Source organism: Microtus oregoni, unplaced genomic scaffold (assembly GCF_018167655.1).
Source record: "Microtus oregoni isolate MIOR12 unplaced genomic scaffold, Mior012 000024F_ref0000369, whole genome shotgun sequence".
In the NCBI taxonomy this organism is placed as follows: domain Eukaryota; kingdom Metazoa; phylum Chordata; class Mammalia; order Rodentia; family Cricetidae; genus Microtus; species Microtus oregoni.
The window spans coordinates 18462260-18485218 of NW_024543083.1; the positions used below are offsets into that span (position 1 = coordinate 18462260).

Sequence of the window (22959 nt, forward strand, 5' to 3'; positions counted from 1 at the left end):
GACGGTGTTCTCCTGTGGGACGACGGGACAGGCACTGTCTAGTGTCTTTGTTCATGGATTTCCAACAGAGCAGATGGGGTGACCTCCAGAGAGTCTTGGGCTTGGTGGACCTGCAGAACACCAGGGCGGCCCAGAGCAAGGACGACCAGCCTCATGTCCCTAGAGGTGGAGGACAGATAAGAAGCCTGGCGACACATCACAAACAGGAACTTGTCACAGGGAGCAAAGCTGACTGGTAGACCCTTCGCAGGGTGTGTTCATTTGCCCCCAAAACCCCATTAGGAGAATCTACCTACACAGCTCCTGCTGCTTCTTCAGGGAGCTTCTAGAGGGCCCTGTCTTTCTTGTTCCCTTGTTCCTACAGGCTAAGTGGCCATGTCATAGACCCTGGACAGGCATCCTGAGAGCAGTCTCTTGGAAGAGGATATACCTCCCATTCTAGAGGACTTTTTCTGATGCACAGGCATAGAAGGACCCTTCTTCTTGGACAAGTTCAAAACCCCTTCTAACCCAATGCACCTTCTGCCTCCATTCCAATGCTGCAGAAGCCACCCAAGCAGACACTGAGACTCCACTGTCTAAACAGAGAAGACACTGGTGAGGAACCGCCAGGCATAAAGAGACCCACCAGGGTGAGCAGGCTGCCTAGCCACCTGCAAAGGATCCCCGAGGCACATCTAGTCCTGGTGCCGTGTGATCCACTTGGTAGGCTGGCCATCGCTCTCAACAGGGCCCCCAGAGCATCAGCTTTCCCTCTGGCCTTGTTATGGCACAGGTTCCCAGGCCTGGCCCAAGCTTTTGATATCAGGAACTCTGTAAATGAAAACCAAGTCTAAAATTTCATGAGCCCACGTGGTGACGTTTACCCACAAACCACGTGAACCAAAAGCAAAGACAATAGAAGCCGCCATCATGACTGAAGAGGATCCAAACCTGGTGCCTTCTTAACTGATTCTGGTGACCCTGCTAGCATTTTAATATGCTATGCCGCCTCTATCAAGAGGAGAGGGTGAGCCAACCAACGCAGACATTTTCAGCCCCAAACTCAGTAACAAGACATGTCTCCATGTCACTGTGACTCCCCAAAACTCTCCTCGAGGTCTCTCAAAGAAAAGGGGGTGAGGAGGGAAACTCAATGTGTTTGTTTCCCCAGCCATGAAGATGGAGCTGAATCTGCACTGGTGTTAATGCTTTCAATTGGAAGAATAATCCCTGAGAAAATTGCTTACATTGATTGCATGGAATTCAGCAGTGCTGGTTCGACAAACAACCCTCAGCTCATTTCCCTCCCTGTCTGTTATGATGATATATGACGGGATGTGGGATTCCTCTCTGAATGCTGTGAATATCATTGGTTAATAAAAGAACTGCTTTGGGCCTATAGCAGAGCTATAAGGAAACAGAGCTAGGCGGGGAAAACTAAACAGGTAGATGGGAGAAAGGAGGCAGAGTCAGAGAGAAGACACATAGCCCCTCCGGAGACAGACACCGAAACTTTGTCAGTAAGCCACTGCCATGTGGCAATAGACAGATTAATGGAGATGGGTTAAATTAATATCTAAGAATTGGCCAATAAGAAGCTAGAGCTAATGGGCCACACAGTGATTTAATTAATACAGTTTCTATGTGATTATTTTGGGAACCAACAAGCAGCCTTCCTCCTACAGTAACGTGCCATGGAAAGAGAGACAATGCTTGAGAATCCATGGGGAGACGAAATGATAACAAATGACCCTCAACTTGAACCTGAACTTGGTGGAAACGCTACACTGGCATCCCTGAAATGTCTGACTGCTCCCAGATCTGGACTTCAAAGTATCAGCTACAAGGCACACACTGCAGAGTCACAATGTCATTGCCTAGTAAGTTAAGACCCAATGTTGATGTCCTTATGAGCTGGAGGTGGCAATCCTGAGTGTTCCCAAGATGCAATTGTTTGCACTCAACACAGCTCAGCTGGACCTAACCCAGGGATTCTTTCACTGTGAAGAAAAGAACAGACTTTATACGCTGAGGTTTCAAAGAAACACGTCCTAAATGAGTACGGTTTGCTAAAGCTCTTATGTGAAGAAGAACCATGCTTGAAGGTCCACTCGTACCAAATTCCCAATAAAGTTTATAATGAGGGGACCTCCAGTTGGGTCCCCCAAAACTACTGTAAATTCCTGCACCCCACATCCAGCCTTTCCACAGGCATCCAGCTCTTTGAACTCCTGCTCAGTGAGGCCGTCATATTCTGCAACTCCCCCTCCATTCTTCAAGCCCAGCAGGCTCCTCTCTCCCTTTCAGCCCACTATCACCTAAGGTCACCAAGATAAGGGGGGAACTTTAACCTGGGTGGCCCTAGCCAGTCCTGCTGACATTGGGTGGTCACAAGTGGGGGATCCTTCCCTCACGGTGATGAGTCTGTAGGTGGCGAACCCCAACATCCCAGCATCACTGGGCTCCATCAACCTTCCTGTCATTCTACCTTTGCCTAAGTGCCTTGCAAGCCACGTCCCTTGTCTCCTGGTCTCCCAGGCATTGTCTAGTCACCATCATCTCCACACTGCCAATTCAATGTCACCTGCCTACAGCTGCAAGCCTTCTCTAAACTGCGATTCTCTAATAATAGCTGGTCACTGTCCCCCAGACCTCCAGCGCTCCACAGACACCTCTACACCATGCTCCATACCATACTCGTGACCTCCACAGACCAGCCAGGACTCACACCCAGACTTCCTCAGAGACAAAACCCTTTCTCCTGCTGAGCTTCCAGAGAGCAGGAGGGATGGCAAAGGCCGCTCCCAGGTATCCTGCATTGAACCTGCCACCATCCTCCCTTGGCACCCTCTCTGCCCCACTCCAGCTTCCTCTCCTTGGCAGCCCCCACGCCAGCTCTAACAGCTCTCCCGTGTTTTCAACCCTCTAAGCAAAGTAGCGTTTTCTAAACACTTAACCAGTCGTGGCCCAGAGCCTTGAGAACAACTGGCCCACCAGGTCCTCTGCTGTCTTCCTATTCTAGCCCTCTGAGACTTTCGCTTCAGTCCTAAACCATCCATGCACAAGTGTAGGGAACCAGGTCACTACTCCTGCCCCAGGCCAAGCAGAACCTCTATCCAGCCCATGCATCCCCTCCTCCATATACCCGCCATCTGCCAGGGCCCAACTCAAATATCACTGTGACACTATAGCCTTCCCTAAGCATCCTCGGTCCCATCTGCCAAGGGTCAGTCAGGTCCTGGTGCTGCCCGTATTTGGAAATCTGTCTCCTGCACGTCACTCCTTCGCAGTTCAGTCAACTCACATCGTTTCTTCGACATTATTCTCCTCCCCGGTTCTCAGAACACAGTAAACACTCAGACAGGGTTTGGTGAGAAACAAACAAACCAATAGGGAGGCTCTCTGCAGTTACTCCCCCTCCCATGAATACATTCAGTACATCAGTCATCCTCAGACTTCAAAATTCCACACATAGACATTCACAGGGAGGCTCAAAAGTAGGAAGTGGCCAGTGTGGTGAGTTCAAGTCCCGCTCCCCTCATAGAAGCAGGAGACGAGTGTCCTGTGCAGCTCACCGAGGCATCCATGGGCAGCGTCAGCGAGGACACGGATCTTCCTTTCTCAGATTGATCAGCAACATTTGCTCTTTTGTTTTCCTTTCTTTTCCCTTTTGCTGTGGCAACTGGTAGTTTTTATTTCAGCCTCAAGTCTTTTTGCCGATACGCAGGAACGCAAGCATTTTCTGGAGATCCTGCTTAGGCCTCGTGTTCATTTGCCGTGCAGTGGCATGTATTCGCTTCTCTACCTGGACAGCTGTGTGCTGTGGGCTGTGTGGAAAGGAAATCCTACCTTCTTACGGCACTTCAGTTTCTTTGCCTCTTAGACATCCGGGGCAAGGCTGAGCAGAGGTGGGGACAGCTGCGTCCCAATCTGACCCCCAATCTTGAGGAGGTCCCATCTCACTCCCGGGCACACCCATGGCAGTGGATTCCACAGCGGCCACTTCAGCGTGCCAGGTGACGTTTCTTCCTCACCTCAGTCAGTGACAGGATGTCTCGGGGATGGGTGCTACATGGTCCTGATGACTCCCTGCATCGCCTGGGACAATCCTGTGTTTTTCTTTTGTAGTTTGTCAACATAATCGATTATATTGATAGGTTTCCAACTGAGAAACCAACACGATTCTTGAGACTGGTCCCCCTTGGTAAAGAATGGTACCATTTTCTTTCTTTCTTTTTTTAAAGATTTTATTTATTTATTATGTATACAACATTCTGCCTCCATGTATGCCAGAAGAGGGCACCAGATCTCATTACAGATGTTTGTGAGCCACTATGTGGTTGCTGGGAATTGAACTCAGGTCCTCTGGAAGAACAGTCGATGCTCTTAACCACTGAACCATCTCTCCAGCTCGAATGGTACCATTTTCATGTAATGCTGATAGACTAATTTTTCCTTTAAATGCACCTGGGTGTTTTGTCTGCATGTGTGTGTACCGTGTGCATACTGTGCCTGCAGAGGCTAGAAGAGTACCAGATCTCCTGGGACTTCAGGTAGAACCAGTTATGAGCTACTATGTAGGTACTGGGAATCAAACCTGGGGCCCCCTGGAAGAGCAGTCAATGTTCTTAACCACTGAGCTATCTCTCCAGTTCTCGACAGACTAATTTTTGAAGCTTTACTCCTAAGTTCATGAAGGCCAGGGTTGATGATGTCTCTCCTTACAGTGCCGTCATCAAGTTTGTCTTCGGGATAAGGTTGACTGCCCGGAATAGCGTGGGAAATATTCCTCATTTCTAAGTTTTAGAAGACATCATGCAGAAGTGGCATTATTGTCCCCCTGAACACTTAGCAAGTGCTCTTGGGAAATGACCTGGCCTGGGATTTTCTCTAAGGGAGGTGTTTTCCCCTCCAAACCTAATTTCTACACTAGATAAAGGACTACTTAGGTTATTGATTTCCTCTTGAGTTAGCTTTGGAAGTTTGTGCTTCCCAAGGGACATGTCCACTTCCTCTGAGCTATAGAATTTACTGGCAAGGAAACAGAATCCACTGAGGAGGCTCCCCTCCTGGCAGCTCACTGCTGACATATCCCCGCACCTGTGGACTCTGCTTCACGGGTGCAGCTTCTGGCTTTCCTGGTTTTCTGTGGGGCTTTGATATTTCATGGATTCCCATTCTGCTCCTCCTCACTCCTCTGGGGTGAGTCAAGACTTACTCTATCTCTTCAAGCAGAAGCTCCATCTGCTCCATCACAGACACCTGGAGACCCTCCTGTGCTTTCGGCCATGCTGCGTCCACCCAAGCATCACCCACAATCAGGAGCCCAGGAGGAAACTCTGCTCCATCCTTGGAGAGCTGACCCAGCGTGGCCGAGTCTGTGGAGAGCTGACCCAGAGTGGCCGAGTCCATGGAGAGCTGACCCAGCGTGGCTGTGTCCGTGGACATAACAAAAAGGAGCTCCCACCCTCCTTCCACTTGTCACCTGTTGATGGCATCTGGAAGACACTGATCCATTCTCCTGTCCATGGAACATGCGGTCTCCGTGGCAGAGTCTGGAAGTGTCACTTTGACCACACGCTATGGAGAAAGCCTGTCTTCAAATGAGAGCATGTGCTGTGCAGGAAAATCCTGTGACCAGCACCGGCGTTCTTGAGATTAATTATACATCACAGATCTTAAGTAAAGCAAGCTCTTCAACACCGCAGGGAGATGGCTCAGGAGAAATCAGGGCAGCTGGGACTGAGCCTTGCCCTCCTCCTGTGAGCCTGCGGCACAAGCCATAAAACCTGAAACCTCCTTCCCAAGTTCCTCCTTTTCTGTCACGATTATCGTGACACTCTTGCTCAAAGTGACTGGCAAGGTCACTCTTCTGTCAAGTGTTCAAAAAGAAATTGGTGTTCTTTGAAAATCTGAACTCCTAACCAAAGGGTTTGGTTTTAGTTAGTGTTTTTAAGACAGGGTCTCTTGTAGCTTAGGCTGGCATCAAACGTGCTATGTAGCTGAGGATGACCCTGAATTTCTAACCATCCCGCCTCCACATTCCTTGTGCAGGACCATACCCAGTTTTATGTGGTGCTGAGGATGGAGCCCAGAGCTTCAGACACACTAGAGAAACACTAGCAGCTGGGCCACATTCCCAGGCTGCATCTTACAGGTAGCCTTGACAGCCTCTATCACACCCAGATGTCTGCTCTGCATGGACCATCTATCTCGCTGGCCCTAGAGGGATGGGGCGACCTCGGTGAGAACTGCTAAGTTCTTTTCCACGTGACTCGTCTTCACAGTAGGTCAGAGTCCACAAGAGTGGATGAGCACAGACCTACTGATGCCCGCGCTCGGCGCCAGCACCAGATGTTACCGCCATCCCGCTGGCCACACATCAAGACCAGGTTCAAATGAAGAAGTCAAGTCCTCCTCTGGGCCTAAGTCATCCTGATGTAAACAGTGGTTGCAGAGAGGGCTGGGGAATTAAAGTCGCTTCCTGAGTCAACCACATCCGTCCTTACTTTGTGTCCTGAGAAGCTGTCCTCTCTCTTACACGGAAGCCCCTCCCAGCATAGTCCCGTGGGCACCATTTACTCAAGACTCCAGTGTGAGCAATTTTCCTGAGACTGAAATTCACAATATACCCAACCCTCTGTGATGACCCTTGGTTAACCTGACTGTAAGAAGACAGCTGGGCTGGGTGACATCGGTACCCTTCACACTGGGGCTCAAACACTCTACACCAAAGAATGGAGCAGGTCTACTATGCTGTCCCTGAAGTGTGATCCCGAATGCACAAATGTGTGTGTGGTGGAGGGAGGTCAGCTAGAGGTCATCACTGGCTGTCTTCCTCAGTCATTATTTTTTTGTGACAGGGTCTCTTACTGACCTCGGAGCTCGCTGATTCAATTAAGACCCCTCCACAGACCCTCCTGTCTCCAACCTTGACTCAGCCTTGGGACTAGAGACAAGCGCCACCTTGTTTTTACCGTGTTTACTGTATTGCTGCAGGTCTGAACTCAGGTCATTCTGTGAGCACAGCAAGTACGTAGCCCACTAAGCCACCTCTCCAGCCCCTGGATTAATTTAAAGAAGCACATTTGGGAGGGACTTTGTCCATGCTCTGTGTGGCCATCCCACTGCTCTGGCCTCTGGACCAACGCGAATGAGCAGCATCCGCCTGGCTGAGAGCAAGAGAACCTCAGGGCAATGGCTGGAAACAGTGTCTCCTAACCAGACCACAGTGAGGGAGGAGAGAGTAAGGCCTGGACAGGAGGCCACAGCAGCCTGGAGGCCTCTCTCTGCAGAACAGTCGGAGCTGCCTGCCTCCCCTCCCATCTGTGACTTTTGGCCTTTAGCCTGCAGGAAACTGGACCAGGGAAGGCTGAGCAGCAGCAGCTCAGCCCTCACACAGCCTGCAGCTGTGCACCCAGCAGATGTACAGGGCCCTGGAGCTGAGCCTTATGCTCTGCCCCAAAATGACAGTGGTCTGTCCAGGGGAAGGGAGGGAGGCAACAACCCCTCCCCCCCCCAAAAAAAGAAAGGTTATCAGAGTCTATCCCACATAAGAGTAAAACATTGTTTCTGGCTTTGGGCGGTTCTGGGGTCACACCCTAGCTTCTAGCTTCAGGGTCAGAACAGTGGCTCCTCAGCCCAGTAGGTCTTCTCACTAACCCTGGGGACACCCTGCTGCCCCATAAGGCCACTCCTGCCAGTGAGGGCTGCATAAACTGGGACTCAGAGAAGGTGGGCAGGTGACCCAAAATCACCCAGCAAAGGCCTGCACCATGAAGCCGAGTGTCCCTGACCCTGGAAGACAGATCTCCAGGAAGCAACGAGATCTGGCTTTCATGGCCAAGTTGCATACACAGAGGAAGAGATGAGTGTTCTTCCAGGTACAGTGGCCGACACAGGGCGATCCCCATTTTACATGGAATTCCAGTTTGAAAGCTGAAAACATCATCCATAAAGACACACTGCTCTGCCGGGCCCCGCACAGGAGCCAGTTGTCAGAGGAATAAACTGCCCACTCTCACACTGCTCTAGTACCCGATCTGTCACTCACATCCGTGTGCACGCCACATTTCTTGGTACAGAAACTCTGGAGCCACCAACACAGTGTGCAAGTCCCGGGATCCACAGTGAGGCAGGACAGAGATTGGTTTCTGCCCCGTGGTAGTGTCCATCCACTGATGCCCATGGCAAGGGGAGCCTGGGAGGACTGGCACAGGCTAGCCTTGGAGAAGGTGCCTCCAGAGGATAGCATTCAGACAGGGTACTTCCACAGCCAGGCTAGGGCTGCAAGCATGCAAACTGCAGGAGAAGCCAGGATGCTAGCCACTGCTGCCATAGCCTTCTGTGTGCTTGCGCAGTGTCCTTCCCTTCCCTGACCCCTAGCTGAATGGGGGCTGTACCACATGACCTAATCCTTAGGACATACCCAGACCACTCTCCAGCGTTCCAGTCTGGGTGGAGGTCCCTGAAGGCTGTGACTATTGATCTTCCGTAAGACCCAGGTGAGACTCTCTCATGTCCCCTACATCTGGGTGACCTGGGGAAAGATGCCTGCCACGCCCCAGTGTTCTGTGCGACACAGTGAGCCTCTTGTGAGATGTGCTGAGGAGTAATCAAGACTCTGACTCTGGGCGGGAGCTTTCTTTGCGTGTTTTTAAAGCTGGGCTGTAGGGAGGTGCCAATTATTTCTAATGATTGAAGGAAGGACCCTGCCAGCACAGCACATGCTGGGCTCAGGCTCAGAGCTCTCACGCTGCTACCCTGGGGACACTCGTGGCTATGCCTCCTACTCCCCTGTCCCACGCTGGCTGTGTGCACCTGTGTGTGTGTGTATTGTATACACATGAGTGTATATGACCTAGTAAATGTACATACAACACCTTTATGTATAAGCACAAGTGTGTATATTGCTGTGTGCTTGGCTGTGCATGTGTGTGCACATGTATGTGTGCATCTATATGAACATACACACATCCAGTGAGCGTGTACACACCTTTATGTATATACTGCATGTGTACTGCTGTGTGCACTGAGTATGCACATGTGTCTACTGCATGCATTTATGTGAGTTTACATGCATGCTAGTCAGCGTTCATGCACCTTTATGCATATAAACGTGTAATCTGTATGTTTCTGCATGTACCTGCATGTGGACATCTGCGTGTGTACCTGAGGATGTACACAGGCACATCAGCAAGTGCACACACACCTTTGTGCATGAGTACATGTATGTGTGTGGCTTCATGTTCACCTGCGGGTGGGAGTGCATGTGTGCATGAGTGATGCCAACATAAACCCAGATGTGCATGTGTGCATGCGTGATGCCAACATAAACCCAGATGTGCTTTCAGTCTGGCCCTCAGGAATCTCTTCAGGGTTCCTGAGTCAAACTGAATTCAGGTGGTTTTTGGTTTTGTTTTGTTCTGTTCTGTTCTGTGTTGTTTAGTTTTTGGAACAAGCCAACGGGGCAGATCCAGTTCACTCTTCTTCAGGCCTGAAACCCAAAACCACTTGCTGCACTTGGCAGGGTCCCGGCGGAGGTAGTACCCTGCAGTCCCACGCTGCTAAAGGAAACAAAACGAACACTCCAGATCCTACTCAGGGTGTGCCTTGTGCTTACCGATGGCCTGGAGAGAGCCTGTCTTCTAGCTTTCTCCAAATGAACTGTCATTCAACTGCTGTGTCTTCCTGAGAGCCACTACACTCACCCTTCCGACACAGCCCACTCTAAGCGACTATGTCATCAATACCGTCACCACTGCCAACACTGAGCACTGATGTGGGAGTCCCCTCTGTATGCTGTGAATATGTTTTATTATCATTGGTTAGTAAAGAAGCTGCTTTGGTCTGTGGCAGGGCAGAATATTGCCAGGTGGGAAAGCTAAACTGAATGCTGGGAGAAAGAAGGTGGAGTCAGGCAGATGCCATGTAGCTGCCCAAGAAGCAAGATGTGAGGTAACAAACCCTGAGCCTCGTGGTAAAATATAAAATAATAGAAATGGGTTAACTTAAGATGTAAGAACTAGCTAGGAATATGCCTGAGCCACTGGCCAAACACCGTTGTAATTAATACAGTTTTTGTGTGATCATTCAGGTCAGAGCGTGTGCAGCCAGGTGCCCAGGACCAGAGGAAATGCCACTCTTAACTGGGCACTTCTATCTTCTGCCCATGTGCCATAGAGACTCCTTTTCTGTTCCCATCCCAACACCGGCTACCCAACCTGAACCAAATGTGAGGCTTGTGTCTACTGAGAGAGCAGGCCTTTGGAGGGTGTCCCATGGCAGAGAAACATGAGCACAGAACGAGTCATGTGTCAGGGAGGTCAGTCCCGACGGCTCACCTCAAAGGCTGGGTGGGCCTCTTCTCTGTCCCACCCGAGATCTGCAGGGTCTTTCTGTCTCACACTGTTCTGGCATTTAGAGTTGGGTTTCCTCTTGTTCTAACTCCCTAAGAACCTGCTATTTACAATGTCAAGCTGGTGCCTATGTAGAGCCTTTGCCCCTACATCCCAGCGTCTTTGGTAGAAGAAGGTTTTCAGCATACTACCAAAGAGAAAGTAAGTGCCAAGCCAGCCGCGAACTCTTTGATCTGCAACGGTGTAGTGCCTACGAGATATGCAATGGTGGCACAAAGCGCGGGGGAGTGGTCAGTCAGTGTTTGATTAACTTAAGGCCCACTCCAGCAGATGGAACCCATACCCAACGCTGCTTGGGTGACCAAGAACCTGAGACTATATAGCCCAGGGACCTAGAGTCAAACCAAATAAGACTGGTCTAGAAAAGAGGGGGAAATGTAGTGATGAAATAACTCCTAATGGCATTCTGCCATACTCGTACATCAGTGCCTTACTCAGCCATCACCGAAGAAGTTGCCTTTTCTGGTGGGTGGGGATAAATGTAGAGACCCACAGCCAGACATGCAGAGAGAGACAGACAGACAGACTGACTGACTCAGCCCTAAATGGGATGTCTCCATCCAATCCCTCCCCTGGAGACAAGGGACCCCTGCTGAAGAGGGGGCAGAAAAAGTCTAAGAGCAGAGGGAATAGAGGACACCAAGAAAGCACGACCCTGGAAATCGACACGAGCAAAGCTCGTATGGACGGACAGAGACTGAAGCCGCATGCACGGGGCCTGCAGAGGTCTGCACCAGGTCCTCTGTGTACACACTGCATCCCTCCATTTCATTTGTATGGGATTCCTGCATGTAGGAATGGGTGGGTCTCTGACACATGACTTCTCTCATGCTCGTTTCCTTCTGTGGGTTTGTCTTCTATCCAACTTCGATGTGTTAGTTTTTATCTTATAATATTTTATTTTGTTGTATTTTTTAAAAATAAATGAATAAATGAAAGCCTAGCCACTACGGTACAGGTTAACGACAAACTGTCATTTATTCCTGCTGGGAGAGAGAAGATGAGTTTTTTGGTTTTCTCCAACCGAGTGACACGGGGTGTATCCTCCACTCTGGGGCAGGCCTCGTGTTTGGGAATAGTGGTCAGCATATACTGGTGTCCACAGTGTCACTGTGGGGGCTTCACTTGTTTGCAGCTTGGGAGGGTTTTTTTTTCTTCCTTTAGGAATGTTGTTTTATTTTATTCTATTGGTTTTGGGAGGGGTTGTTGTAATGGGGTTTTGGTATTTTTTTTGAAAGAACTTAAAGTTGGGCTGGGGAGAGGACCTGGAATGACTTGGGGGGGCGCAGAATATTATCTAAATATATTTAAATTTAAAAATTGTTTGAAATAATAAAAAATATAACCCAAAAAAGAAACGCCAGAAGTCAGCTACCACAGTGTCAAGTAGGCAATAAAGTTTTTAATAAGCTGATTTAGCTCAACTGCTGCAGGCTAAACTGTCTTCCACAAAATGTACACATGGGGGTCCCAGCCCCCAGGGCCACAGGATGTGGCTCTGCCTGGTTTTGAGGTCACTTTGGATGTGACTGGGATGCCATCTACAGTGGATCTGTGCAGAATGGAGGCCACAGTGAGAACGTCATACAGGCTGTGTTTCCAAACTCAGGGAGAAAGGCCTGAACAAGCACATGCAGGAAGTGTACACCATACCTTGATCGTGAACTTGTGGCCTCCAGACCATGAGACAAATGCATCTCCTAGGGGGGACCTTTGATTCAGTTGCTTGCCCCCAACCCCTGGCAGCCCCAGATCTCCCACAGAGATTGCCATGTGGACTGCAAGCAGCTTCCCTATCGGATTCTGGGACACACGGAAGGGACAAAGTTCCTGGAGGTTTTCACAGTAACTAACAACTTTGTACCCTGCATTCACAAGGCAAATTAAAACAGCATTTGAGCATAGGTTATTCTTGGCAATTTCCTATCCTCTAACATTGCTGCATCCGAGGGTGCCTCCTTTAACAAAACAACCTAGAGATGTCTGAAGGGGGAATTTGCCAGAGATGGTGCTTCAGGGCTCAGGGACATGATGGCTATAGAAGGTTTGGGATCAGAAGATGGCCGGCACAGGACAGGGGCCCCAGCTCGGTGCCTGGCTCTCCCTAGGACAAGCAAAGAGCAAGACCTGCATTCCCAGAGCTGGGGAAACTGCCAATCCCAACTCCCATCTTCCCTGCAGCAGAAAGCCCATGGCCAGCAGCAGAGAGTAGCACCTCTCAATGCCAGTCTGGAGCTCCTGCTTCTCACCTCTAAGGACCAAATACAGAGGCTCCAGGAGAGGGACCCCGACCCGCCATTTTCTTTGCCTGAGCTGAAGCCCAAGGAATGTCCCTGCCCTGCTAGCCAATCCCATTTTGAAACAGAGCAGGACGTGTTCTTAATAAAAGACACATGGGAAGCCTTCGCTCTGTGCTCCTTCCCAGGCCTGAGCCTCATTTTAACCGTGAACTTGCAGAAGGGAAGCCCCATGCTGCTCACAATTCTCCAGTGTCAGCACGTCCACGTGGCAGTGTGTCCAGCTCGGAGCCTTTCCGTGCCACACAAATGTTCAGCCCCATTTCCAAGCATTTCCTTTTTAAGGAGAAACGGCCTCACTCTTTCTTTACCCCACTGAGGCGAAAGTTTCTCCACACACGCGCTTTGAGACAAGTGTGATGGCATGCCGGCACTGCCCAATGCCGACGACAACTTCACGGCAGACGCAAACTGTGGAGTTCAGTATTTCAGACAGTGGCGGAAGGTCTACTCCCCACACCTACCTTTGACCCAAAGAGCCAGGAACTCTCTGGATGGTGTCGTCAGCCTTCACAGTCAGATTAAAACAAACCAGTCCAGGCTCAGAGAGACAAAACAACATCAACCCAAGACATCTGACTTGAGTGTACATTCTTTTGAGTGTAGTTTCAGAATGTTTAGGGCCAATCTGGCGGCCAGAAGCTAAACATCTTATTCATTCCTCCCTTTGTTCTTTCAGAGAAGAAAGGGCTGCCACAGTTTCTTAAAAAAATCTTTGGAGAAGTTAAAGCAGAATATGATTACTGAAGTTTGCCTATCCATATTAATGCAGCAAACATGTCACATGATATGGGTATTGATGTCCCTGCTGGAATAGCAGAGGAAGCTTTTCAAGGGGTTTTCTTTAAAGCCTATTTTGGAAAACTTAGCGTGTCTCATTGGGACATCTGTCTTTTATATTCTCCGCACCGAGGTCCAGATGACAATCCAATTCTCTCGGTGCCTTGAAAGTCAGGCCCTGCTCTTCAGTCCGTAGCATCTTAAATCATAACTTTATCGGTCCGCCTCATTTATAAGCATCATTTTTCACACCAGGGAGCCAGCTGTTCGTTCTAAAATGCATGTCGTTTTTCGTAAATAATGTTCAGGAAAATACCCAAAACCTATGGTGTATGCCTGCAGAATTCATGTTAACCGTTTTCCGACTAACACTGCAACATGCCAACTTATGAATAAAATTAGAATGCTTGCGCTTTCTGGTCATTTAATCAGCATTTTGTTAGTAACAAATTGTCCTGCCTGGAGCCATGTGTACACAAGTGTATGTGTTCGTGTGTGAGTGTCTCTCTGTGTGTGCATGTACACGCCATTAAGAAGTGCTACTTCTTCCTAATTACAGGGCAGTTTGATTGCCTCATTTAACACTTTTTAAGTAACTAAGGATCTTAAGGTTTTTTTTGTAAACTGTGTATTGGTCAAAATCTTGAACACAGGACTTTGGTATTTTTTTTTTAACATATAAGAGCTGACTGTCCTTAGAAGCGCACTCAACCCTTGAAACTGCTCTGTGTACTTGCGGATGAAAACAAACTTTGGTCACCCCCAGCTGCGGTCAAGGTTCACACTGCAGCGCCGCCGGGGAGCCAGCAGCCAACAGCCAGCAGGCGCAAGCAGACTGCTCCGAATCCAGCATGCACTGAAGATGAAAATTTGGAACCATCCCCAAAATGCCGGGGCTTTCTAGACCGTGTGTGCGCAGTTCTGTGGGCTTGGATGAGTGAGGAGTGTCTCGGTAGGGAAAGCAGTAAGTCATTTCACAGCTCAGCCCTCCCACCGCATTGATAGCTGCATTCGTTAAACATGCCCAGCCACCGGTCCATTCAAGGCCAGGGTGAGACTGCAAAGCCAGCGATGAAAACCTCTCAGACAAAGCCATTGCAGAAAGCTGCGCGGCGCTGAGACGAGGTTTTCTGATCGGTCACGGCGAGGGGCGAAGCCGACCTCCCAACTTCACGTTAGGGTGGAGCAGAACCCCGCAGGCGTCCGCACACTCAACTCTCCTTCCCGTGACCCCGACCCCGCCCCGCGCGTCGAAGCGGCCCCCTCCGCTGCCCCTGCCTTCAGGGCGGGTCCCCTTCCCGGCGCCCCGCACACAATGGCGCCCCGAACTCCCGCCGCCGGTCCCCGCGCCCGGCGCGCCGCCGTGTCCGCGCACAAAGGAGGAGGGCGCGCGGGCCCTGAGCCGGCGCGCGCCAGGTGCTCCCGCGAGCCCCGCCGCCCGCCTCCCGCCCGGGCCAGGGACCCACCCGGAGACCGCGCCAGGGCCACTTACTTTCTCTATGGTCCCGGGCAGCAGACGTTCGAGCAGTCGGCACAGGACCACCCCGTCCTTGAGCGAGGCTTGCAAGAAGACCTCGGGGTCCGAAATGGTTTTCTTGGGCGACTCCAGCACGCCCAGGGTGATGAGCCACGTAACGGTCTGCTCGGCAGAATTCATCGCTGCGGCGACTCGGGCTGCGCGCACGGAGGGGGCGCCGCGCGCGATCACCTCGGAGCGGCCCGGGCCGCGGCCACCCGCGCCCCCGCCGCCTCCGCGCCCATGGGCGGCCGCGCGCCGGCGATTGGCCCGGCCGGCCCAGCAGGTCCCGCTAGGCTCCGCGGGCTCGCGCGCGCCCTGGCCCGCTGTCAAGTGCCTTTTCATTAGCAGCGCAGGAACCTGCGGGCGCCCGGCACCGCCCCCGCCGCCGCCCCCCGGCCGCGGCCGCCGTCGCCCGATGACATCACCGGAGAAGAAAGACGCGGCGGCCGCCCGCGCGCGCCCCGCGCCAGCCCGGGCGCACGACAGCTGGCGCGCCCCCCCGCTCACCTGCGCCGCCCGCGCGCCCCGGGGCTGCGCGCCTTTGTGGGGAGGGCGGCGCGCGATTAGTAAGCGCTTCCCAGAATGCTCTCTCGAGCCTGCCCGCCGACTGCGGGGCGCGGGCGTCCCTTCGCCACCCCGGCAGCCGGCGGTGACGGCACGCACATGCTCGTTAAATCTGGGACCAGATGGGTCTCACTCTGGCAGAAGCGAGCCTCGGGGACGCGGGCGCGCGGGCGGAGCGGCTGGCTTCAAGGCCACCCGCGAGGGGCGGGGGACGGGGTTGGGGTGAGGGGCGCGGGAGACCTCAGCAGCCAGAAACCTTGCGTGACTCCACGTGAAATTGATGGTGACGTGCCCAGCCGTCAAGAGTACAGCGCAGCCTCGGGTGGGTTTGCGCGAAAAGGGGGGAACAGCGTCCGCCGGAGAGCGTGTTGACCACGCTCAGGCCCGGACCTCGGGCGTCCTCTTCTAGCGCGAAGGACGTGACAGGAGCCTGGGGGTGGGTGGTGCTCACCATCAACCGACTTGGATTTCCACTTACTCCAGCCCCCGGCCCTATGCTTTCCCTGCTGGCTGGCACTCCGCGACAGTTTAAAATAGAGCTTGCAGTGTCCCAGGAGACCTTCCCCTGGACCAGGCATGCACATTCATACTGTAACGGCTCAAGACTAGAAGCCTTGAGACGCTGTCAGAAAACGATTAGAGGTTCTACCCTCTCCCCTATGTTCTCCCAGGAGCTTCTATCACCACCATCGATTGCATTTAATAGCATCTTCTGGCTAAGTGGCTACATTTCTGTTCCAGACACAAACAAAGTATTAGAATAGTGTGAAATCTGTTGAGGGCGAGCTCCCCTGTGATGGCAGCTGCCTTTGAAGGAGCACTAACCAGCCACTGCTGCGATTCTGGTGTCTTTATCACCAACAAACCCAAGCCTCTTTTTTTTGCCCGTTTTCCTGGTTCCCTGTGAGAGGCAGCAGCCCAGCCAGTTCCCCATCCTGCTGCCCTGTGTCTATCCAGAAAGGGGCAATGCAGTGACCACCGACACCCAGGAGTCCACCAACCACGCTGCTCAAGCCAGAAGTAATTGTTTTCCTTAGTGCTGAATTGAAAACGAATGGAGAACACATTCCTTACGATTTTTAAATCCTGTTAGACCAGATCTGGGCTTATCAGTAATACTAAAGATAGTTATGTACATCAACTATCCTAAGGAATCCAGGCCTAGGCAGACCTAGGAGATTGCAGAAGTGGGGAGCTCTTGGTCAGAAAGGAGACTCACAGGCCATAAACTACACACCCTGTCGTTTTGGCAAAAGCCCCTGGGCTGCTAAAAGCTCACCTTACGGATTGCGTTCTGTTTAACTTGAGTACGTGTTAACTTCAAACGATCATTTGGAGGAGGTCCTACTAAGAGCGTTGCTCACAACTGAGTGTTTTCTGCTGCTTCACAGAGCACTTCTGGCATCCACAGTGAGCACTTGGTCACATTTCTTTGACATTTTATAAGTCCCTGCTACAAGACTGAGTAGAGGAGATGTCCTTCTCGTGTGGGTGAAGAAACAGCTGGACTGTCAGCATCTGTCACTCCAACCTCAGTCACCTGGAGAGTGGACTGGCCAGCCTCCCTACTCGCCTGAGCCAGTACTCCATAATGGATCTCCCCTTAGACAGGCAGGTGGTTGACTGAGATCAACAGATAATAGATCGTAGACGCTGGATTGATAAGTGTAGATAATACATACGGCTATCTAGGGATGTACAGGTAGATTAAGACCCTATATTATTATTGAATATTCTGTGGCTCCATTCCTTTGGAGAACACTAACACAGCACATGATACAGTATGGCCTCCGACTGGTGAAACACATTTTCTTTGGACTGCCTTTGGGCTTCCTTTCTGTGTGGCTGCTTTCCAGAGTCCCCTCAGAAATACTTGTGTCGGTTCGGCTTTATAGGGCTTCAATGCAGGCTGGAGACTGGTCACAACAAGTCAAAAGGAGTGGTGAACTGGTGGTCCCTGGGCATCGATGTAACCCTACCGGGCTTGGGTTCATTTCCTGAGACTGCTGTGGTCTTCAGGAAATGGAGTAACTCCAAACAACAGCAGAAACGTGTTCTTTCACACTTGAGAGGTTTATAAGGTCTGAGGCGGAGTGTCTGCAGTACTGGTCCCTCCTAGAGGTGTGGGAGGATCTGTCCTGCTTCTACTGGGACCACTAGTTTTGGGGCACCTTTCCTTGGATCACACCTCAACTTTCCAATCTCCATCCTGCCTTCTCATGGCACGCACTTCCTTTCTATGCCTAGATCTAAACATCCCTCTTCTTGTAATGCCAGCCACAGGGTTTGGAGCCATCCTCTCTGATCCAGGATAACTTCATCATGACTTGATGGCATTTTAAAAGACACTACTTCCAAATAAAGTCCCACACTTGGGCACTGGGAGTTATGGTTTGAACATGCTCTCTGGGGTATGCCAGCCCACAGTCAGACCATTTGAGGAGCCTCCAGGACCCCACCTCGGGTGCATCCACTGGAGAACAGGACAGAGCTTCCCACCATCTGTCCTAAGGCCTCTCTAAGATGTGCCTGACTCAACAGGCTCTGGTGTGGCCAAGAATCCAGCCGTCACCCTCTGTGATTCAAGGGCCATCAATCACCCTCCCGGACTCTGGAATTCTCTGGGTGTGGTCAGTCTCTGTTGTTTGTCGGTTGAAATTTGGAGAGTCTTGTGTTGTGGTTCCAGCAGAGAATTCAAGGTGGGACACCCACTCCTGTTTGCCCACCAGTTTCGGCATCATGCCCTATAGAGGCGCGTTCTGATTTGTGGAATCTGAAGGACACGCCAATGTTTCCGTTGTTATTCCCGCTTACTTGTGTCTTTTAATGCCTGCTCTGGGATACTCACATTTATGGACAACTGGTCACACCTTTTGTTTCTCACCTGCCTTTCAGAAGTATACCTGGGCATGAACCTCTAATCCTAGTGTTTAGTGGGGGAGAGGCAAGAAGATCCCTGGTTCAAAGGCAGCCTGGCTACACAGCAAGGCCCTATCTCCAAAAAAGGATCTTTAATAGCAATTGTTTAAGAAAAGAGAAATATTGGGGGGGGGCGGTGTTCGAGACAGGATTTCTCTTTAGCTTTGAAGCCTGGAACTAGCTCTCTGTAGACCAGGCTGGTCTTGAACTCACAGAAATCCTCCTGCCTCTGCCTCCCTCCCAAGTGCTGGGATTAAAGGCGTGCACCGCCACTGCCTGGCAGAAAATAGAAATATTCTCTCCTCTCCCAGACAGAGAACAAATTTTTCTGATTGGCCTGCAGATTAAAAACCATGTCTTCCTGTGGGACAAAGTTTGGGCAGGTTTGTGTATCCTATAGGGACTGTTTCCAGAGCTCAGGGGACCCTCATCTGTGGCACAAGCCCACCGTGTGCAGCATTAACCTGCGCAACTCCAGCTCTGAAGACACAGCAGGGAGGGGCAAATGCACATTTGAAGCCCCCGCCATCTACAGAGAATGACTCTAAGACCCTCTGTCCAAAGCCCTGGGAGTCACACTGCTCCTAGCCACAGCTAGAGTGCTGGGTAGCTGTCTGGATTGACAGGGAGGCTGACCTCTCAGTCCCCTGCAGTTTCTCGCGGTGCCTCATCTGTTCCAAGAATAACACTCCATCCCTTCCCCCTCCTATCCTGCTTCCCCTCCCTCTGGAGAGAACCCCACTGTGTCCCAGGGGTTCTATAAAAGAACGCTTCCTTTCTTACTGCTTCTAAAAGGAGTTATAATTTCCCTCTGATTATCTCCTTCACCACAGTGCTACAGAAGAATGTACTTCTTAATAGTCAAGAACCCGATGTCGCTGGCCACCTACGTGATCCGGCAACAGAGCTCGTAAATACCATTTCCAAACCTGGTCCAGGATCACACGAGTGAGTGCCTGCTCACCGTCCACGAGAGTGCATGTTATATAAGCCTTTGTGCCTAAAGAAGAAAAGCTCTTCTGGAAAACACTTGTGCACTCACAGTATGTATCAAGAATAGTTTCCATGCACCCCACACCCAGGACGTCCAACCAAAACCACCCACGCCAACAGAGCACACTTTCAATACACGCCTCTGAAGGTGAGCAGCTACTAACTGAACCAAGTGTGTCATGAGACTCCCCCCAGACTTGGACAGATAAGTCCAAGTAAGGGGGGAGTAGAGAGAGGTGTGTACAGTGTATGGTGTGTGCACGGTGTGTGGGGGCGGGCTGTGGGGGATATGTGCGTGTGCTCCTATGGTATGTGTATAGTATTGGTGCATGGTGCGTGCTCTTGGATGTGTGTGTGTGTGTGTGTGGTGTGGTGTGGTGTGAAATGTGTGTGGACTAGGGATAGGTATTCTATGGCTATACCCATGCAGCCACCACCACAGTGTGGCTGTAGCCCTGTTCCAAATCACACAGGCTCCCTGGAGCTCAACTCTAAAGTTGTGCTCTACCTACTGAGCTTCTGAGTCCTTTCTGGTCCCTGACTTCTAAATTTTCTTCCCTATGAGTTCTCAAAGGCTTATTTTTCAATCAAGTTCTATGTAAATTCCAAGCTGCTTTAGAGAGTTATGTATATTTGGCGTGCAGTTTGTCTGCCTTTTTCATTTGCTACACCGTGAGTCCATTCACAATGCTCAGTTATCCTGATTTTTCCATCTTTAGCTTCAGCAAACCTCTCTCTCTCTTTCTCTCCCCCTCCCTCCCTCCTACCCACCACACTCTGTTTTTCAGTTGTTTGTTTAAGACAACCTCTTGCTACATAGCTCAAGACCCCTCCTGCTCTCAAGAGCTGGGTCTGCAGGCATGCACCATCATCCCAGTTCTATGCAATGCTGGAGCAAGAACACAGGACTCCCTGCTTACCAGGCAGGCTCTCCTCTGACTAAGCCATGTCCCCAGCCTCAATGTGTGCTCTTATAAAACCTGGCACAGATAGCCAGACAGTCTCTCCAGGAGGTCTGTGTGCCCTGCAGGTCCTCCAGCCTAGGTAAGGTGCTGACAAGTTCATAGACAGAATGCCCCCCACCCCCACCACATTCCTGTATCCCACTGAAGCTTTAAAATTTACAAGAAGTTTTGTTGCTTCTGTGGGTGATGGTGGTGGACAGTCTCTCAGTGGTGTCTGCAAACACAGAAAACCCCCAGCGCTGAGCCTGGCCAGGGCAGTGAGGCTAAATCACTGGGACCATGTCAGCTGTCTCCCTGCCGCCTCCTAGGTGCTCAGCATCTGCTCCAGGGCTATAGTCCTATTAACACAGAGCCCCTTAGGGGCCCACGGTCTAAAAACAAGGTTTGAGGATGCTACACATGAGGCTCTGCCAGCCTCACTTGTACTGACCTCCAGGCCAAACAGAAACCAGAGCCAAGACAGCCCTGATCAAGTGTCTACACATCACTGTGGTCCTCTTCTTCCACATCAATGTTCACCCTAGCCAGCCATAGGTGGGTGGTGGGACACACCCCAAGAACTGTATCCCGGTGGGGTGCAGTGATAGGTACCTTGACGGCCTTGGGAACAGAACAAACCAAGGAAGGTGATGAGGCCAGGATGACAGTGCTCATGTACCCAGGGACTTGACATAACCCTGTAGAGGATTCACAAGAATCACCTCTGAGGTGGACACCGGGACAGGTGTGGTGACTTCTTCTTCTTCTTTTTTTTTTTTTTTTTTTTTTTTTCGAGGCAGGGTTTCTCTGTGGTTTTGGAGCCTGTCCTGAAACTAGCTCTTGTAGACCAGGCTGGTCTCGAACTCACAGAGATCCGCCTGCCTCTGCCTCCCGAGTGCTGGGATTAAAGGCGTGCGCCACAGGTGTGGAGACTTCTAAAGGGGAACTGGGGGCATCTCTCACGCCCTGAGACTTCCTGACCCAGTACGATTCATCTCAATATCACAAGAAGAACCCACCCACGTGGACAGAAAGAAGGCTCCAAGGCCCAGCTAGCAGAACATTCTGATAGGGTGAGGCTCAGGGATTTGGATTCCAGGACTGGGGCACAGCCAGGAACACAGGCACAGCTTCTGCGGACTGTGGTAAGGGCAGTACGACCACCTGCTGAGGACAGATCTCCAGATACTAACTAGCGCTGTCTCGGGGAGAGATCTTCAAATACCTGCCCACGGGAACCCCCTCCCAAGGTCACTTCACAGCATCTCCTCCCGAGAGGGCAACAGTGCTGGAGAAGGCTCCGAATTCTTCAGAGGTTGGTGGTCCAATCATCCGGATGGTACGGAAGTCTCTTGCTGATTTGGCGCACAGCGCCCACCTCTTCCTACACTCCGTCAAGTTCTAGTTTGCAGCATCGCAGGTCGGGCTTAGAAAATGTTTCAACAGTAAGCTACAACTTGCATTGCTTAGCTGGGGCAACCACAACAATGTGCCACAGAGGGCGGAGCTTAAACAGCATGCTTTATCCCACATCCTTCTAGATGTCAGAAGTACAGAATTAGATGCCAGCACAGGAGTGGGCAGAGGGATTCGGGTAAGACCCTTCCTGGGTGCAGATGGTGCCTTTGCACTTTGACCTTTTGTGGTGGGCTTCAAGCTGCAGATCTGGGCTATTGCCCAGTGCTTACAGCAACCACCAAGAAATACAGCTCCTGAGCTGGGCGGTGGTGGCGCACGCCTTTAATCCCAGCACTCGGGAGGCAGAGGCAGGCGGATCTCTGAGTTCAAGACCAGCCTGGTCTACAAGAGCTAGTTCCAGGACAGGCTCCAAAACCACAGAGAAACCCTGTCTCGAAAAACCAAAAAAAAAAAAAAAAAAAAAAAAAAATACAGCTCCTGTAGCTGTGGTCTGAAGTGCTCCGACCCTCCCTTCCACTTCAACTCCATCAACTTCATAAATGTGCGGAGTGGCCACAAGCTGACCTGGCGCTTGTGTCCCCTCTGTCTGGTGGCCAACACTGAGATCAAGAGAGATCAGATGTCCCCCGTGGGGTTTCAGCTGCTTCTGATGTTTCCTCATTGGCTCATGGACGAGGGACCCAGGCTGGTTCTCAAGTGTCACAGCCAAGAGCGGGGACAGGCAGCAGTGCCCAGGTATCCACCTCCAGGTTGGTGACTTCGGAGGCTGGGGAATCACTGGGAAAAGAAAGTAGCCAGAGACACTGAATACAGTGGTCTTGACATTGCTCATTGCCATGCATCAAGAGGCGACCTTCTCAGACCCCTACTGACAGCTGTCCAGAGTTCAGACATGTTCTGGACAAGGGGGAAATATTCCCTGTGACGGAGGTGAAACAATCACCGGCAGTAAGGGATCATGGGTAATTCCCAAAGTAATTCCCAAAGTAAAAATCCAAGGGATTAAAAGACATAAAGATGGGAAAGGCGAAAGCAAATGCTATCTGTGACTGTCTGTGTGGGAATATGTCCTCCCACAAAAAAGAAAAAAATTATAAAATAACAGGACAACAGGGCAAATACAG

At 51.2% G+C, this 22959-nt stretch overlaps 1 protein-coding gene across 4 annotated transcripts in view; it reads right to left on the reverse strand.

The window, feature by feature from the left end:
• Nucleotides 1-15519, reverse strand: part of Arhgef7 (Rho guanine nucleotide exchange factor 7) — a 108107-nt gene extending 92588 nt beyond the window's left edge. For 2 of the 4 annotated variants that reach the window (XM_041673533.1, XM_041673532.1), the window contains exon 1: nt 14970-15515. In XM_041673533.1, coding sequence (XP_041529467.1) covers nt 14970-15338 — 369 coding nt within the window. In that variant the 5' untranslated portion in view covers nt 15339-15515. Of the gene's footprint in view, nt 1-14969 lie in introns of all 4 variants that reach the window. The other 2 variants (XM_041673535.1, XM_041673534.1) reach the window with 2 other exon arrangements.
• Nucleotides 15520-22959: the final 7440 nt, after the last annotated feature.